General features: G+C 34.6%; 1 protein-coding gene across 2 annotated transcripts; it reads right to left on the reverse strand.

Moving 5' to 3' along the window:
- Positions 1–104: 104 nt before the first annotated feature.
- Positions 105–11,695, reverse strand: LOC120250058 (histone-lysine N-methyltransferase, H3 lysine-9 specific SUVH4). 2 transcript variants are annotated; one of them, XM_039258812.1, is made up of 17 exons: positions 11,529–11,695; positions 9,366–9,995; positions 7,254–7,322; positions 7,109–7,183; positions 6,256–6,324; positions 5,475–5,529; positions 5,234–5,343; positions 4,930–5,109; positions 4,567–4,665; positions 3,404–3,502; positions 3,043–3,092; positions 2,640–2,728; positions 2,051–2,210; positions 1,311–1,416; positions 1,040–1,222; positions 668–886; positions 105–520 (listed from the first exon to the last, which is right to left on the reverse strand). In XM_039258812.1, the coding sequence occupies exons 2-17, from the start codon at positions 9,987–9,989 to the stop codon at positions 407–409; spliced, it is 2,301 nt and encodes a 766-aa protein (XP_039114746.1). In that variant the 5' UTR covers positions 9,990–9,995; positions 11,529–11,695; the 3' UTR covers positions 105–406. The 2 variants fall into 2 exon arrangements, with proteins under 2 accessions (XP_039114746.1, XP_039114745.1); XM_039258811.1 differs by having other exon boundaries at positions 9,366–10,032.
- Between the last annotated feature and the right edge of the window lie 7,955 nt (positions 11,696–19,650).

The raw sequence follows: 19,650 nt of genomic DNA on the forward strand, positions 1-19,650 counted from the left end.
AATGTTAATTATCTTTAAAAATAAATTTACATGGTGTTAGAAGACATCTGGCTGAAAGAACATAAATCATCACCCAACAAAACTTGGTCTTAAAGAAGAGAAGAAAACAAAATGACAAGGCACATTGTCATAGCATTCAGTTTTAAAAAGATAGTCATCTGACATCAGTTGAGTATCTCTTTAAAAAAACAAAAAAAACAAAATTTAGATTTAGTAAACTAAATCTAGTTCATATTTTTACATACATTTAGTAAACAACACTCTTATGACAAAACCAAACATTACATGTTTGCTAAAATGCCAGGGGAGAACTTTAACCGTCTCTATTCAAAGAAAAATTACAACTATAACAATTGCCCCATCCCATCTGAACAAATTAAAATACACCAATCATCAAATTTGACAATCAGTATAATCTTTTCTTGCATCCTGTCGCCCCACAATAGCAGTTAAGAGTTTTAACTTTTCCATCTGGTCCTACAACACTGTCCAATGCATAGCCATAATCGTATGTGAGCTCCTGCATCACATATAAAATAAGAACATGTTAGCATCCTCAGCATTCTAATTGCTCTTTGGGAAAATTCTGCAAAACTAAAGCATGTGTTGTATGTATGGTTTATCATAGAGGATGAGACCGAAAACAAATTCCAAACAGAAGTGTAACCTGCAAGGGAGGTATTGTATCTGCAGCAAACAACACCACCCTCGCCATTTTGAAGTCATGATGTGAGCTCAAAACACACTGAACGAAGAGGTTTGGCTCGCAACTATGGTTAATAAACCTAGCAACATTACCCACTGAGCCTGCATTAATACAGTATTCTGGGACATCTGACTGCTTATCATCAATGTTTGAGAGCGAAGCCAAGGCTCCACGACGTCTCTGCCAAAACAAAATGAAAAATTATCAGCTTGATGGAAGCTGTCAAAAACAATCATGCCCTTACCACATGGTTGTCTAACCAACAGACAAATAGATGTATGGAAGAACTTAGCTAATCCAAAACTAAGAAAGAAAATGTTCATCAGTGACAACCTCTCTGCCGTCAAGGCCTTTCATTGTTTGTAAGCAATCTATGTCGAAAATGTAACTGTTTTCAGAAACACTGTCCACTTCATCACTCCTTTCAAGTACACCTATGTACTCACATACAGGTGCGCCAGAAGGTATGGTATCCCAAGATCTAACAGCCCAGCCCTTCTTTGGTGTTCGATATACCTGTCAGATAAGTCCAGTTAGGAAAGGATGAGAATGGATAAGTTTTATCAAAGATTTAGGTTGCTCAGAATGGTGAGATATAATAAACCTCCAAACGATACTTCAGCCCCCGCTGAGATATTCTGTTTACACAGCTACAATTGCAACTACAGTTCGGACCACATTCAAATACAACATCTTTGGCCTCCACCAACCTGATCAAAGGCAGCATAAACTTTGGTGAGAAAGGCATAGATGGCCTAACAAAACAAGAACCAAAACCAGGAACTGGCGGCATACAACTTGAACACCTACAAAAGTTTCTACATCCTAAATCTTTGTAGGATTGTCTAAGTGAGTCAAAGTGACTGTTGCTAGATGCAAACCAAATATATTATATGATACTAATTCAATCAAAAAATTACACTAGTATGTCCCATTGTATATATGCTAGTCTATTTTTAGCCAGCTCTCTCGCAAACAGATCAATTAATCAAGCTCTAACACATACCATGTTAGACACAAACCAAAAATAATATTTGGGTACTATTTATCCCGATAACTTAAACTTACAGGATGAGAGACCATAGGCTTGTATATTCAGATCCATAATTTACTAAGTTAACCAATATATTATTAGTTCCTCTAATAGATATTTGGTATAAAAAGGCTACTATTAAGGACACAAGTACAACTGAGTAATCATGTGAGGTGCAAAGCACAGAATGATCACACCATGCATTCCTAAATACTTGCAACAAACACTCCAATTGCATTAGTGGAAATAAATCAGGCAATATATAGATATATATAAAGATCCAAAGAATGTCAATTCTCATTCAAATCTACCTGCCACCATCTTTCCGAACATATGGAAAATCAAAACCATTCAAACCAGCACAGGCACATTTCCGTAGATCAACACAGTCACCAACACAGTCGCAGCCAACAGCATCTGAAGGGATCTTCAAATCTTTAGCTGTCCGCATTGCTTTACTGTACACAAAGCCTATAGCATACAAATAATCAGGATTCACTTTGACACCACAACAGTGAACAGAAGACTTTCAATTTCAACACCCATTGGCTTCAAACAAATTTCTTTATCAACAATTTTTAGCATATCACCACCCTTGGAAACTGCTAAAACAACATAGATAAATGATTTTGTATAGAAAGTAAGGAGAGGGAATTGATCAGACAAATCTGGATAACAAGGGTTCAGGAATCATCCACCAAAACAACCTCTTTATAATAATTTACAGTACTATCTGAGGGCAATATTAAACCCCAGGTTAAGTACCACCCTTAATGTCATGCAGCGTGTTCAATAAATTATCACAGTTACTCTTGCTGTGACTGTTTAGAAGTAAACTTATGAAAATGAACACAAACAACAAGGTTAGACACAAGAACAAAAACTGAAAGTTTCGCTAACCTTTAGGAGCAAAAGGAGGATCATCCACCTCATTGGTAGCAGGGATCGGTAAATTTTCCTGGCCATCACTAATATCTTCAGAAACCAACCTGCCAACAGAGGACTCTTAGCATGCTTGCCACAGAAGAAAATATACACAATAGTTAACATGGGACTTCAGCTTCAAATTAAACCAGGACTAACATAAAAAAGGAGTTTAGTCAGCTGAGTTCACAGGCTTAAATATAGATTAATGAATCAAGCCTAAAATAAATTTGGCTTAAAGATAGAGTTGAAACCAGAATGCATCTTGAATTCTAAAACACAAACAATAATTTCTCCATTTTGGCTTGGGCAGTGCAACCCAGTGCCTTTAAATAGAAAGGAAAGTTCTTTTCTTAAGAATAAAGCAAAATTTTCATACCCACGTAATTCTGAAATGGATCGCGGTGCCTGAGCTCTAGCAAAATGAACCTGTGAAACAAAAAGATTTCAAACTTAAGAAAAAATAAAAGAGGAACCAACAAGATAACAAAATAAATAGGAGGTAAGTCAATCTCTGATTACAAGGGTCACAGAGACCCTTTTGATACGGCAATCAAACCATCAAGGCATACCAAAATTTAAAGATCCCTGACAGACATACCACTTCACATGCAAGAGTCTTTCAGACCAAGATCAAAATAGGATCCGCACACCAGCAAACAAACAGCCCTTTATATATGATCCACATACTAGGGAAGTAAAAGCAATTGAAAAGTGATACGCAAGATTTGTTAAGACACCTGTTTGGTGGTTAAATTAGGTTGACCATCAAGCCGCCTCAATTTATATTTGAATACAGTGAATCCCGAGACACCTTTCTCTCCCCACCACTTAATAACCTGAAGAAGAAAAAAATTAAAAAAAAAAAAAAAAAAAAAAAAAATAGATTTCCTACCAGAAAAATGAACAGAATCAATGTCAACCACTAGACACAGAATAAATCACAATAACAATTGGAGTGAGCAAAGAAAAAAAACTTAAAATAAGGAGAATGGAACAACATTGACTAATCAAACAGCCAGTAAAACCAATATCTAACACCCTTAATTTACAACATCTCCATGCCTTAACCTTCCTGAATAAATATCAACGGCCCTTCCAATTTTACAGAAAATCACCATACATTTGAATAAAGAAGAGATTCAAACAGTGTATTGTACAAAATAGGATAAGATTGTTGTACAATGAATAAGGAAAATATAAATATTCCTTTCAATACAAGGGAAGATCTTTCAGCTTTCAAGTAGTCTTGCCTTTTCAATTCCCAAACTACTAAGATTTAGTCGTCAACATTCAAGAGATTCTAAAAAAAGTACAGTGTAGACAATAGGATAACAATTCTTCTATAATGAAATAGAAAAAAATGTCTGCCCTTCTTCAGACAAGGGCTATCAATACTTAGTAGGCTACGATGGCACAACATAAAAAAATGGGTTAACAAACATCCCTAAAATTTACAGTTCAGGACTGACCATACTTCTCAAAGTTCAGCCCCTATTTTATCAGGCAAAACATTGACTAATTTGTCCAAATTTACAGCTCATAAAATTTTATTCAAATCATGCCTGCCTTACCCCATTAATTCAAATACTCAAGACAGTGAATTTGCATTATTTTAGTTCACGTCTATCAAGATAAATCACATATAATCAAGAATCCAAGGTGACAAGAAAAACATCAATATGCCATTAACATTAAGAGATATATAAATTTTGACTAGTAACACAATATAGAAAATATACTTGAAATATATTTTTAAAACACATCCTGACATTTTTTTTGTTCATGCACCATCAGATGCATCAAACATCTAATCCTTCAAATCTTGCACATGCCAGGCCATATTGTGTTCCACCCATGTCAAAAGGTATTATGGCTAAAAAATTGAATATGGATTACTAACCTGGTATAGACCATCATATGTATAAACTTTCCCACAATAACTATTTGTAGATTCATGTCCACGAACAACTCTAACCGGCACTCCAGTATCTGCATTGTTCTGAACAAAACAGCAATCAGCTATATAATAAATATGATAACAGATCTTGGAAAAAAACTGCACAACAATGCACACTTCAGTGCCAGACATACGAGACTAAAAATTTCAAACGCACACACAACAGAAAATATCACCAGTAGTTGACAATAAGAAGGAAAACACAAGAAAAAGAACCATCACAAAACAAAGTTAAAGGAGTGCATCATAGCAGCTTGAAACTTACAAATTAATTGGTAGGATGATTACAAAATAGATAAAACAAACCTTCAATGCCAGATTACCACGAGCCATCTTCTGGTCGCTTATTTGATGCTTGCTGCCAAGCAAATCATGCCCACCCTGTCCAGTATAAACAACCTCATCTGCATTGTCAGTGTCATCCTCATACATCCCAGACAAAACAATGCATACAGCAACTGGGAAGGTGAGGTGCTTGTACATCTCCTACAAAATCCAAAATATGCCAAGTTCCAATGATAAAAGCAGTTTCCCCACATTGAGTCTATGTTAAATAGGTTGCAACAAACAACCTTAACGAGATAACTTTCAAAACATCTAGAGTTTATACCAATTTGCTGTAACCTTGGCCCATATAATCTATTCCATTGAGCCAATGACCATGTAACCCTAAGACAACCATTTCAGCCCGTGAAAAGAATTGCTGTCCAACATCAACACCTATCAAAACACAAGCATCAGGAATTTGTGCATTCAGCTACATTGTAAAAAATTGTGTCTTTACTAAAACAATAGGCACTAGAACAAAGATATTTCCCTGATGAATAGGATGACAGTGACAAAAAACTAACCAGGGATAGAACCAATCCTCTTTTGATGGTTAAGAACTGTTTGATCCTCAATCATCTGCAAAATATATTACAATAAATAAATTAGTTCTAGTAAGACTTGTACCAAAATTCCTTAAGAAAATACTTGGACACAACATGAAAATAATTTCAGGTGTTGAAAATTGAACCACTACAACAAAACACATCATATAACTAAAAATAAGTTGATAATCCGTAACTGGTGCCATTTGTAGTAGTTTTTACCCAATGCAGAGAACTTGTATATATTATTCAACTTAAAAGGAGATCAGTGAATAGCAAAAATTTGAGTTATTTGCACACAAATATGGACACCTTCATAGGTGTATCCGTAAGATACACAAAAATAACAACAGAGTAATTTAGGATGTCTTTTAAGAACTAACACACCAGATGGAAAATTTTTTTTCATGAACTGCAATAACATAACAGTGAGTATGACAATAACTTCATGCCCTAAATAAGCACAATACACACTTCAAACCCCAACACACATGCTCCAGCCCATTAGAGAAACTAATAGTTCCACATCAGCATAATTTGTAAATTTGACTTTAAATATATGGGCGGAGAGCTTTCTTCATATCAGATTAAGCTTTTAAATTAAATTGGTGTGTTTGGTTTTGTTTGCTAGCAAAACGGAAAATACAAAGAATTTAAAAGCTATCAAACAAAAATTATATAGAAATTGTAAAAAAGTTAGAACTGAAGTGTGAATGCAAATTTTAAAGAAAGAGAGAGAGAGAGGGACAGAGCCACTTGCCTTTGAAATTGCCTTAAGATCTGGTCGTTTTGAAGCTCGTTTCACAATTTCCTCATTACCATCCTCTGCCTGCAGAAATTGAAGAAGGTGAGCCATTTAGAAACTAATATGACTTGATTCTTTGTAACAGAGATGCTGAAGAACAAAAAAGCATCCAGGAAAATCAATTGTAAAATATAGGAAATGAGGGACTAAAGGTCTATTTGCTTAAGTTGAAGTAAGAACTACCTTAATATGAACAAGAGCCGAATTTTTCTTTTCACGACTGGAAAATCATAAGGCAAGAAAAATAAGTTAAATATACCAAATAAGAACTGCCACTTATGACTTTACATCCATCAAGTGGCAGAGAAAAGAACAAAGAGCAGAAAGGCCTCCAACTAGCATTGGTAGCGCCTATATACTCTACAGAACTCATCACAGACCTTACAACTTCGAGAATTTACAGAACTCAAGATCTTAAAATATCTACCTCCTAACTGATATGGATATTTAACTAAAAGTGGACTTGTTTGACTATGAAAGCTGCAGATAAACTTCATTTCTAGAGCATGCAAATAGCAGAAAATAAATATAAAAAAATACAAGGAAAACACATCATTATTAGATTTGTTTTAAAAATATACAAAGGCGACCATATTTAGACAAGTTGCCACGAATCCTTAGATACCACGAAAATTTCAATTTACTAGGCTTAGATAAGATATTAAAAAAAAATTACCAGTTGAAACCTAGTGTAGCAGAGAGAATATCACCAAACAACACTAATATGTTAATCATACTCAAAAACTCTTTCAGAAAAATACAACCTACAACAATTAAAACAAATCATAAAACTCTAACACCTTTCTACCTTAGATTTTTGTGCTTTAGATGACTTAGAAGCCTTGGGGCTGGCATTTACAACTTTCTTGTTTTCCCCTTTTGGCTGTAAAACAAAACAAACATTTGTACATATCCCACATTAGATAAACTAACAGAAATAAAGAGATATATACCTTTACTTTCACAGCATTTGAAGCTTTTGAAAGTGTTGCCTCCACCTCCTTGTATCGCCTCTCTTCCTCCTGTTTAAGATTAAGACTCAATCATCTTACAGCCTGAAGAATTCAACCAGACCATGCAAAAAGCTTACCATGTGCAGGTATCTAACCAAAAATAATTAGCCAGGCAGAGCATAGCCCAGAAATCCCAAACTATTTTAAGCTAGGTCAAGTATGTTCAGCATGTTTATGTACAAGCAAGCTTGATGATAAGCTTGTCAGATCTAAAATTATTATTTGCATTCATAAGTCAGAAGGAACATACCAAACATAATGCAAACTTATTTCATCTTAGGCCATATCAAACTTCGTACACATGTGCAAATATAAACAATAAAGCAATGCGAGAAAATAGAGATTGTTGTTCAAAATCAAATTCCTAAAGCGATGATGCTTGGAACTATAACTACTTTTCGAAAGTAATCGCTATTATCAGATAGGCCAAATGTATCAGCAAAATTTTGAAACCATAACTATTTTCAAACATGAATAAATGATAGTGATATGCCAAAAACAAGTGGAACCAAATTATAGAACCATAACTACTATCAAACATGAACAAGTAACCGTGGATAAACCCGATAATGTTGGAACCATAACAAATTTAAAACAAGTACTAGTAATAGTATATACGCCAAAAACTAGTGATATAGGACAAGCAAAATACATCAGCTGAATCTTAAAGCAGTAAATACTTTCAAATATGAACACTGATACGCCAAAGATACGCCAAAACATGTAATACTAGATGGAGTCAAATGTATCGGCAGAATCTTGGAACCATAACTACTTCCAAATATCAACAACAATTGATACCAGATAGAAAATGAATCTTGGATCCATCACTTTATCCGCTAAATCTTGAAACCATAACTATTTTTTTTTATAAGGGAACCATAACTACTTACTAACAAAAACAAGTGTTACCAGATAGGAAAAAAGGTATCGGCTAAATCTTGGAACCATAACAACTTTCAAAACATGAACAAGTGTTACATGATATACCAAATCAATTGGCTAAACCATGGAACCATTACAACTTTCAAAAAAGAAAGTGTTTCCGCCAAGTGAATCCAACATATACCTCGAGAACCATGTACTACCTAATTCCTCATTGAATATGGGTGATTCCTTATTGACTATGTGCAACCGGGCAATAGGTGCAAGACACATTTCTTCACATGGATGGACAATGTGTTTTTTTCTTTTTCTTTTTTTTTGTCGTATATCAGTTGTAGCAATACTAACTAAAGCTCTAACTGCAACATAATCTTTCCTTTAGGATTATAAGCAGTAGGTGCAAGACACGTTTCTTCACATGGATGGACAATATGGTTTTTTTTGTCGTTTATGACTTGTAACAGTACGGCTCTACACTGCAACACAACCTTTAGGATTACGAGTATCTTCTAAAATATCAATTTCTACTATATATTGCATGTTTACCATATATCTTCTCTTTTTGCCTTTTTTTTTTTTTTTTTTTTTTTCTAATCTACTTTATCTTGTATTTTTTTTTATCTTGTAGAATCTTGGAAGTTAAGTGCTAGCATTTTTTTTTTTTAAATTGCAAGTCTTATCTCATTTTAATATAAATTTGAATCTGATTTAAATATCTTACACTATCTCAATTTTGACAAAAATACACGACTTATCATATTTATAAAAATATGATGAGATATATTTGGATATTCGGCATCAATAACCTTTTCCTAGAAGTACAGCGAACCATATAGTTTTTTCAATTAATTTGTTTCAAACCATGACATTTATGACAAAGAGGACCACATCAACAAGAAGTTTGAATAGAGGTATGATAAAAAAGGCTAAATTTCCTCTTAAGTTCACCAGTTTTCTTTTAAAATTACAAATAGGATAAACTTTGACACAGACAAATAACAAAATTGGTCAATGCACAAGTAAAAAACCAGCAAATCACAACACAAATGAGAAAAATAAATAAATAATAAAGCGGTTTTTGCGATAACCATGTTTTACTCCACTATATAAATATATATATATATATATATATAAAAATATCAACAGGCTCTGAACAAATTGGCTCACCTGAACAAAATGGAGATAATGCTTATTGAACAACCTCAAAGTATCCTTCACCTTCATGTGATCACTCTTAGCTTCAGCATCATCAGGCTCTCCATCCTTTGTAGCAGCACCACTCAAATGGTCGTTTTGATCACACTTCACAATGTCTTGCTTCCTAGGTCTACTCACAGAATTACGACAATGACCATCTGAGTTGCCTTCTTTGACAAAATTATCCTTCACTCCTGTGATATCTGAGGTCCCACAGTTTTCAGATACAGGATTCAAGGAGGCTAAGGGAATAGCTGAACATAGTTCCACTTGATCCTTTATGGCATCTGCTGCTCTCTTCCTTGATCGACCAAGTGCCTTTCTGCGACCAGCAATAGAACTCTCATCGACATGATGAGGAACTAAGGTTTCCACATTTCCACCATCACTCATGTTTACATCATTACATAAATTCTCATCTCTTTTGGTTGCCTTCTGTGACACAACCGGAGGAGCAGCCTGCTTCTTTGGCCGCCCTCTCTTTCTGCGACCACCAATTGTGCTCTCTTTACTTTCATTTTGCCCCACAAGAGAGGAGGCAATTGGCACTGGAGAAGCAGAAATGGGTTTCGCGTCTTCAATGCTTCCCACCATCTTAAACTACAAAACACAACACACAACCTCGTTTACAACTCACCTGGTGTGTGCAACAACAAAAAGAATATAAAGTTATACGCCCATCAAACCCAAAAATAAAGTAAAAGATATAAACCGCAATGTCAAATGGCGGTGTTCTATAGCATTTGGACCAAAAAAACAGAATAAAAAATAACAACGCAGCAAAAGGTTAAAACTTAAAAATTTTTAGTAGGATTTTGAATCCATTAACAAAAAAGATAACTTAATTTGCCCGAAGCAAGCAAAGCATTAATTAGTATAAAAAACTTAAAAAAGACACAAAAAGAGTCCCAGAGCGATAATAGTTTCATATATCTTGACCGAACTTTATAGTAGAATCCTTCAAAAGTGCAGAGTGAAAGCAGGCACAATAGAGCTCCAACATAGATGTTATCAACAAAGACACTGAGCATCAAATTATGTTAAGTTTCAAAATTGAGAATCAATTCATGCCAATCAAGCAAAACCCCATCACAGTGATAGTCAGGGGGAGCAGCAAATTATTGTCCTCAATTCAAATGGCAAATGCAGCTGCATCCCACTTTCAATGTTGGAAAAAACATGGATAAAAATAACAAGTATTGGGTTGTGACCACATATCATGTACGGATATAAAGATTTACGTGCATAAGTTGTGCAAATGTACACAACTGATGTTTATCATTGTGTTTATCATATCATGTTTAAATTTTGAATGGACATAATTGTGGTGATCTAATTAAAGTTTTAATAGGGTCCTAATTATCTAATTTTGAATGTGTGGAGTTACATGTTAATCATATTATGTGTGGGGGAAAAATCGTCAAGTCTATGATAATAGCCCCATAAAAATTCAAAATTAGATTTTCTGAATTAGGATTTCATTTCCCCTCTGCATGTGATCAGTTAGAAGAACCATAAGGCCCAATTATCATCATCATTATCAATGGATTCAATGCAGCCACGCCACTTTCTTTGTTTCTAAGCAATCTCTAAACAAGAAGATCCAAGGTTTTACAGTGTCTATATCCATTAGATCCATAAAAAGAACTAGAACTTTATAGTTTGTAGTTAATTGTGATGTATGTGCCTTAAATTATTTTGTGATCTGACTTGATTAGCCGACCCATTTTTTGAGGGCTCGGCCCTAAGTGAATTTTTTGTGAGGTGTATGATGGAACCGGAGGGCACAAGCTGATCTCTACACATACCCCAACACTAACGAGCAAATCATCCGAGATAAAAATTGAACATTTCTCAATCAAATGCATGATGCTTCAATACAAATACCCTAAAAGAACTCAAATCACTCCGCAAAACGTGAAACAAGCTGCCCAAGAGTTCTTAAGGTCACAAATCACAGCGAAATCCATCACTCCACTGTACCAAAACACCCACAATAGATACAAAACAAGCAAGTTTTCACATCCAAGACCTCATCAAAAGAAACACGAACTCAAATTAAAAATTTCTCAGACCTATCCAAACAACGAGACCGAACAACAATTTCTCAACAAAATGCAACCAAACTTTTACCTCAGCAGTTCGAACACCGCCAGAAGATTTCCGATCACTGATTCAATCCCTGCCTCCGAAACCCTAGAGGGATGGTCCGCCGAGCGAATGTGGAAACTAGCGCGAGAGCTAAAGCGGGGCGAGGGAAAGAGCAGCGAGAAGCCGAGAAGGGTTGAGGATGCGTTTGTTGCGTGCCTTATTTGCAAATGTTTCTAGGCGTTAAACTGGGACCATTTTAACTATCCAAATTTGGAAATGTTTTAAAAAATTTATTATTTAAAATAAATATAATAATGTGAGTTTTTAAAATTAATTTTATAAAAAAATTATAAACTGTCAACACACGCCGTTTGTTGGGGTGGTTTTTGGAAATGTTTTTTACTGGAGAATAAATGTTTGTTTTTAAAATAAAGTTTATTTATTGATTTAAAGAAAAATTCTCATGCAAGGTCAGATTTTTTTTACTGGATTAATATTAATTAAGAATATTTTCTTTTGAATTTTTTTATTTTTATACTAATTTTATATTTTTGTACTGTTTTAAATATTAAATATATTTATTTTCAATTTCGTGACGTTGGGTTTGTTAACGGCGTGAGAAACTATTCAACTGAACAGGTTGTTTTGATTGTTGTGCCATGTTTGGTTCTGGTTTTAGTATTATTTACGAATTAGCCACTGGTTTGAATTTGAAATTTTACAGGAAGGAGCGCAGGACTTATGAGTTGTTGAGCGGGGATTTGAATAATATTTTTACCAAATAAAAAGTTTTTAAAAAAAAACACAAACAAATAATAATACTTGAAGACATTCAAAACTGAATATGCACTTCGTTTAAAATTAAAAACCAAACAACAACGCGTAACTTTTTTTTATATATATATGTACAAATAATTGGGCAACATCTTATTCAAGTGCGCGTTTGGATAGAGGTTTTGATTACCCAAAAATAAAAATAGACACATCTCTTAAGAGAAGCACATATTTGGGAAGGTGGAAAATGGGAATGGATTCCCTCGTCAAAACAATAGATGGCTAGTCTTCATTATCCCAAATTCTATTAGCCCCAAATTTAGGATAATGGATGGGAATTAAAGGAAAAAGATGTTAATAACTTTCTCCCATAATATTTAATTACAACATATTTAACATATATATTTAATTCTAATTTAAAAAATAAATAATAATAATACGAACAATTTAACATATATATTTAATTACAATTATAAAAAAATGAACAATAATATCTAAATATTTATAATACTTATTTATAGTAAGTAATTTAAATAATAATAAAAATAAATTATTTAATTAATATAAGATAATAATAAAAATATCTAATATTCAAAATATTTCACTAATAAAAAATTTAAAATAAGTAATGCTTCAATATTATTGATTTGCACTAAAAGGCAAAATGATAATTTTACAACATACTATTAACATCCATTATCATTCTCATTACCATTCTTTTCATTTATATTTTCATTCCCATTCCACGATTCAAACGGCCCGTGAGTGACATACAAATATAGAGTAAACTCAAATGTGTCATCATCTTACACAAATTTGAGATTGAATCTTAAATCTTTTTTTTGAAACAAATATTCTATGCAAATAACCCAATACCAATAAATCAAAAAAATCAAACTATGTACTTTATTATTAATTATGATTTTATCTTTAAAAACACAATTAGAAAATTTGTTCATAAAATAAAAACCAAACGCATCACCAAGAATTAATACCTATACACTCATATGTGAAAACAAAAAGAATAAAATGCAAATAATAATAATAATAATAATAATAATAATAATAATTAAAAAAAATCTTAAATAAATGATTAAAGAAAATTGTTTCTATATAAGTGGTTTCCATAAAAAAAAAATTTCTAACTCTGCGATGTTGTGTGAAAAGAATAAGCATAGTAATAATTAAAAGTATTATTTATAAAATAGTATTTTTGTCAAATATTTTCATAATTTAAGTTATTAAATATTTTTTTAATGACAGTGATAGAAACAAAAACTTGAAGAACAACCTTACCACTATTTTTGTGACAGAAAGATGATAATTCTCTTTCTTGCGTAGTGAAAAAAAAAAAAATAAGAGATCAACAGTGTCCACCATGGTTTAAGTGAGTGACTTGTTTACTTTAGATATATATAACCATCATTATAATAAAATAGTAGTTACTATTTCATTTCAGGTAAAAATCCTGGAAAGGTACCCAACTATGCCCATATTTCAAAATGGATACCATTTTTCAATTTGTTTTTTTTGGATACCACAATATAATTTCAGTTCACCGAGTGAGTACCAATGTATTTCCGATTAAAACTTATCTACGTGGCAGCTGGAGAAATGAGTTGGCAGGGGTTTGGGCACGTCAACTACTCACGTGGAGGAGGGACGTGGCATTTTTAAGCCACATCAGCCAGCTTATTCCACGTCAGCCCGGGCCCTCATCAACATCGCCCATCTTCGTCTTCTTCTCCTTCTTCATACTCTCTTCTCCTGGTTCGTCTTCACCTTCTTCTTCACTTCCTTCTTCTTCATCTCCAATTAAACAGAACCCTAATCGAGAGGTTGCACATTCTATCAAACACCAGCGCATAATCATCCGGGACGAGAGACGGTGCAGGAATCGACATGGATGTTGAGTGGGCAATACGGCCTGCAGATGTTGGAGATGCAGAATACCGTAAGTGTCATTCTCTTTGCGTTGTTCTGTTGGGAAAATTCTTGCAAATGGGGGAAAGAAATTGAGGGCATTTAGGTTAATTACTAGGAAATCGACAGTTGAATGTGGGCCCTATCTGGTTATGTATTATCAAATTGAGGGGTTTATTTTGTGTTTTTTTTTATTTTTAATTTTCGGTATTTTGTTTAGCGTTGTGCCATTGATTTGGATGTTTATTATGGATGAAGATGAAATCGCTAATTAGGGTTTAATGACATTTTCACATCTCTGTCATTTATGTGTATAATTTTGTTGTTTAGATATTTTTCCACATTGAGTTAGATGCTAGCATCCTTCTTTGAGTTGCATGTTCTGTTGTGTAATCTACTTTGATTTATTCTTGATGATAGTAGTTTAGCCAGTAAGAGTTGAATTTTGTTGTTGAATGTGTCAATTATAGGCTACTTCATAGTGTTCTATTTTACTTAATTAGCCACAGAGGTTTGCAGAATCTTAGTTTATATTGGCTTAGTTCGCTGATTTTAATTATGCCAGTTGTTTAGTTATGAAATTCTGGTTCAATTTGCATTATCTTAGTTTTGGAATATTTTTCCAGATTAGTAGTTGTTGAATTTACAGTTTTTTTAATTTTGTAGTCTAGTTCTATTACTACACTGTGGACAATAGCTAATTGGCAATTCGATTTTGTGTTTTAGCAAACAATTCTGATTATTTCATAATCAACATGTATTACACCAATGGTGACATGTACACCTGGGCTGATTACAAACTAGCGGGGTATGTTGATTTCTGCTGCGAAGACAAGATATCTATGTTAGAAATACTCAACATGGCTAATGAATTGAAATTACAAGTGGAAGGTACTACTTTCTGGTGGATGGAAGTGAAAAATGGACAGAAATCATTAGTTCAGATAAGAAATGATTTGGATGCTCTCTCAATGGCAAGGAATATTGATCGAAGGAGAAAAGCTATCAGTGTTTATGCTAAATTATGCACTGTAGGATGTAGCAAGTCTGTTGATGGTGTCACTGAAGATAATAGAAAAGATGATGCTGATGCTGATGCAACAAGGGTACAATTGGGTGAAGATGCAACTGCATGCAGGGACACAAGGAGAGATGGTGAGGATGAAAACGAGTCAAATGCTAGTGACCTGCATGACTCAGACTATAGCTTCAATAGCGATGAATTTCAAGAACCAAAGGAGAAAGATCCTGAGGAGGATTTTGAGGAAGATCTTGAGGAAGAACCTGAAGAACATGTTGAGGAAGAACATGAGGAAGAAGGTGTTCAAAAACGAGACCAACAACCAATTATTGAGGCAGAGTTTGATAATGATAATGAAGACTCTGATATTACTGACTTTGCTGGCTTGCAATCTTGTTCTAGCACAGGTGAGGAAAACTTAGCCCCTGCAAGGCAAAAATATGCTGATTTCAATGAAGATACTGATATGAGGGAACCAGAATTCAAAATTGGCATGAAATTCAGAAGTTTTCAGCAGTTCAGAGAAGCTGTTAGAAATTATGGTATACAAAATAGATATGCCATGAATTTCAAGCCAAATAACAAGAAAAGATGCAAGGCTTTTCTGCAGACGTGCTGGCTGCCCTTGGTATTTGTGGGCTTCACCGATGTACAAAGACAAAGCAACTATCCAAATTAAATATGGGAACCTAAAGCATGAGTGCACAAGAGATCACAATATTAGACACGTGAATGCAACTTGGATAGCAAATAACTACCTAGAGCAGTTTAGAGCTGATCCTTCCTGGAAAATTGCAGGGATCATCCAAGCAGTCAAGCTGAACCAGCAAGCTGATATAAGTAGACTTAAAGCATGGAGAGCCAAATGTATTGCTCTCAGGTAACTCTGATTAATTTCTGTTTTGTTATATTTTGTTTAGTTTAATTATGTTCAGTCTAAACTTTGATACCCAAATGTAATTTGTAATTTGTTTCCTTGTTTGACATGATGCTAGATGGTGATGATGAGTCACAGATAAGGAGCCTTTATGATTATAGGCTTGAATTATTACGAACTCATGCCAATTTAACAGTGAAGTTCAAGTGTCATGAAAGTGTTTTTGCAGGGATGTATGTATGTTTGGATCCACTCAAGGCTGGATTCTTAGAAGGCTGCAGGCATATAATTTCTTTAGACGGGTGCTTCCTCAAGGGCTTGTATGGTGGCCAGTTGCTGTCGGATGTGGGAATAGATGCCAACGATAGCACATACCCTTTTGCATAGGTTGTTGTTGAGAAGGAGAACAACGAGAATCGGCAGTGGTTCTTGAGCTTGATGGCTGAGGATTTGGACTTAAACAATAGCCACCACTTCGCATTCATGACAGATAGGCAGAAGGTAAGATTATTGTAATTTGTTTCTTGTATGTTTTTTTTTTAAGATAAATTAAATTGAAGATCTCATTGGTTGAATTTCTTGTGTTTGCCATTCTTTGTTCTGTTATTCTGTTGGACCTTTATGTTTATTGGCTGTGATTTGTGGACATGAATAATTATATAGGACCTTATACCCATTATTGAAGAATTATTCCCATACTCTGAACACAGATTTTGTGTGAGGCACATACATACAAACTTTAAAAAAAAATTATAGGTGTAAGGCCCTCAAGGACCAATTATGGAATTGTGCCAAGGCTAGCTATGTTCCAGCATTTCAGAAGGTAATGGATGATTTAAAAGTTATGTCTGAAGGTGCATATCAATATTTGAAAAATATAGACCCAAAACATTGGTCTAGAAGTCATTTCTAAACCTAATTCAAATGCGACATGCTCCTAAACAACCTATGTGAGTGTTTTAATAGTCAGATATTGACAGCTAGGACAAAGGGCATCATCACCATGAATGAAATGATTAGAACCAAACTAATGGTTAGAATACAAAAAAGAAGAGATGCTATGAAGAAATGCAACACAACTCACTGCCCTGGAATTCTCAGAAAATCAAAGAAATTGAAGGAGACAAGTAATAAATACATGTCAACCTGGTTTGGAGGAGTTAAGTATCAAGTCTTGGGACCATATGGCCAATTTGTTGTAGACATGAAAGAAAGGGGTTGCACTTGTAGAAAATGGCAACTTACATCAATACCCTGTAGTCATGCAATCTCAGCCATTTACTATAATAAGGATAGACCCGAAAATCACTTGGATGAGTGTTACACAGTTGCAACTTACCTTAAAACCTATTCCTATATTTTATACCCCACACAAGGTAGAGAATGTTGGCCCAAAAGTGATCAAATACCCATTTGTCCACCTCAGCCATTAAATAAGAAGAGAGGTAGGAAACCTTTACTTCGAAGGAGGGAAGCAGATGAACAAAATGTGGGCTTCAATAAAGGGAAGGTATGCAAGAAAGGCATCACACTGAAGTGCAGTTTTGGCAGAAAACCTGGACACAATAAAAGATTTCATGGTGCGCAGGTATATTTAATTTACATTCATTTAAGATTTACTTGGGTTTTTCATTTATGTGACATAAATAAATATATCTTTGTTGTAGGGGAAGAGGGACATGGCAGGTTGTCAGTCATCTGCAACAGAGAATGTGGGCAATGTGGTTTTTTTTTTTAGTGTTTCAACAACTTGGTTTAATCTGACATTGTCCATTTTAATTAAATTTGTCATGCTTTATAGGACGATAGCATAGATCCTAAGGCTGCTATTGATCCCCATGTCCTTGAAGAGCATTTTATCCAGGTTTGGAATTAAAGTATTCTAAATTAATGTATCTCCTTTGGATCCATTTGTTTGAGCTAAACCTAAGGCAGTTGATAAACAGGTTGATCTCCTCATCAATAGAAATGCTGAACCTGGCCAGCTCTCACAACACCTCATCAACAGAACTAGTGAACCTGGGCAACTTTCACAACAAATTGATATTGGCCAACTCTCACAACAGGTTCAATGCACAATAGGATCAGATATGAGCATTAATATGGTGTAAAACTTTTAGTATTTTTATTTAAATTGTCTTCTAGAGTAAAATTTGAGTATGCCATCTTATATTATGTTATTTGTAATTGTGAGCAGCCTCCTACTGAAAGAACAACTATGGCAGAGAGAAGGCTAAATATGACTAAATTACCAACTAGAAGTGGAAGAAATATTGCCAATACAAAATGCCCACCAAAGGATGTTATAAAGGAAAAGGAGCATGTGGTTCAAACAGATAAAGCTCGGCAGAAAAAAAACTCCAACGGTCCTAAGAATTCCTGCAATGCGGGCTCGTGCCAATGACAAAGATGGGGCTGCTAACAAGAAGAAAAAGATTTGGGTGCCATCTGGTTCAAAAGGATCTACTACATCTGGTGATACACAATAGTTGAAGCATTATGTAGTGGGCTAAGTAGTTTTTACAAAAATTAGTGTTTAACAAACTGTCTATGATATGTAAATTTTGGAAACTATTTCTTTTTTGTGGTGTTTCAAAAGGAGGAAACAAACAAACTATGTCATTTTGTAAATTTTGCAGACATCTGCTTAATACTATGAATATGCAGTTCTTGCAAATTTTAGAATATGTCTTTATTGTCATTTATAGAGCTTTGCCATCCAGTTCCAATTTTAGAACTATGTCATTTTGTAAATTTTGCAGACATTTGGTTAATACTATCAATATGCAGTTCTTGCAAATTTACAAAGCTTTGCCATCTAGTTCCAAGCGTGGAAGTTTTTTTTAAAACTTTATATTAGTAATTTGAGAAACTGGTTACAGAATTCTCAGGTCATGATTTAGAGAAATAGAGAGAAAAAGAGAGGGTGAGCTTTATGGCTTAGAAATCTTCTAAATCGGTTTCTGGTTGATCGTATTCACCCGTTTGGAATTGTTATAATGGCACAATCTGAGGTTAATTTTAATGTATTTTCCAATGTAATAGCTAACACCTGGTTCGACGAAGACGAAGAAGAACAAGAAGAAGAAGAAGAAGAAGAGAAAATAAGAACATGAGATGAAGAAGAAGGACGTGAAGAAGAAGGTGAAGACGAACCAGAAGAAGAGAGTGTGGAGAAGGAGGACGATGACGAGAGCCCGGGCTGACGTGGAATAAGCTGGCTGATCTGGCTTAAAATGCAACGTCCCTCCTCCACGTGAGTAGCTGACGTGCCCAAACCCCTGCCAACTCATTTCTCCGGCTGCCACGTAGATAAGTTTTAACCGGTAGGGCTATGCACGGTCCAAAACCGGACCGGTCAAGAATTGGACCGGACTGGTTAAACTGTTTCCTTATTATTGGGACCGGACCGGACCAAATAACAGGGAAACCCGAACCGGTCCAAACCGTTTTGGACCGGTTTGGTCCGGTCCGGTTCCGGTTTAGACCATTTTGGACAGGTCCGGTTCGGTCCCAGTTTTTATGAATTAAAATTAAATTAATTAATATACATTGCTTATCTATATATC

The sequence above is a fragment of the Dioscorea cayenensis genome, chromosome 19 (genome assembly GCF_009730915.1).
Source record: "Dioscorea cayenensis subsp. rotundata cultivar TDr96_F1 chromosome 19, TDr96_F1_v2_PseudoChromosome.rev07_lg8_w22 25.fasta, whole genome shotgun sequence".
NCBI classification, from domain to species: Eukaryota; Viridiplantae; Streptophyta; class Magnoliopsida; order Dioscoreales; family Dioscoreaceae; genus Dioscorea; species Dioscorea cayenensis.

What these genes read in the sequence shown, in the direction of transcription:
- LOC120250058 (XM_039258812.1), bottom strand. Translation starts at nt 9,989, where the DNA reads ATGGTGGGAAGCATTGAAGACGCGAAACCCATTTCTGCTTCTCCAGTG. An exon ending in ATTATCTCCATTTTGTTCAG is followed by an intron (nt 7,323 to 9,365) that starts GTGAGCCAATTT and finishes AATCTTAAACAG; the next exon opens with GAGGAAGAGAGGCGATACAA. An exon ending in GTTCGGAAAGATGGTGGCAG is followed by an intron (nt 1,417 to 2,050) that starts GTAGATTTGAAT and finishes GCCTTTGATCAG; the next exon opens with GTTGGTGGAGGCCAAAGATG.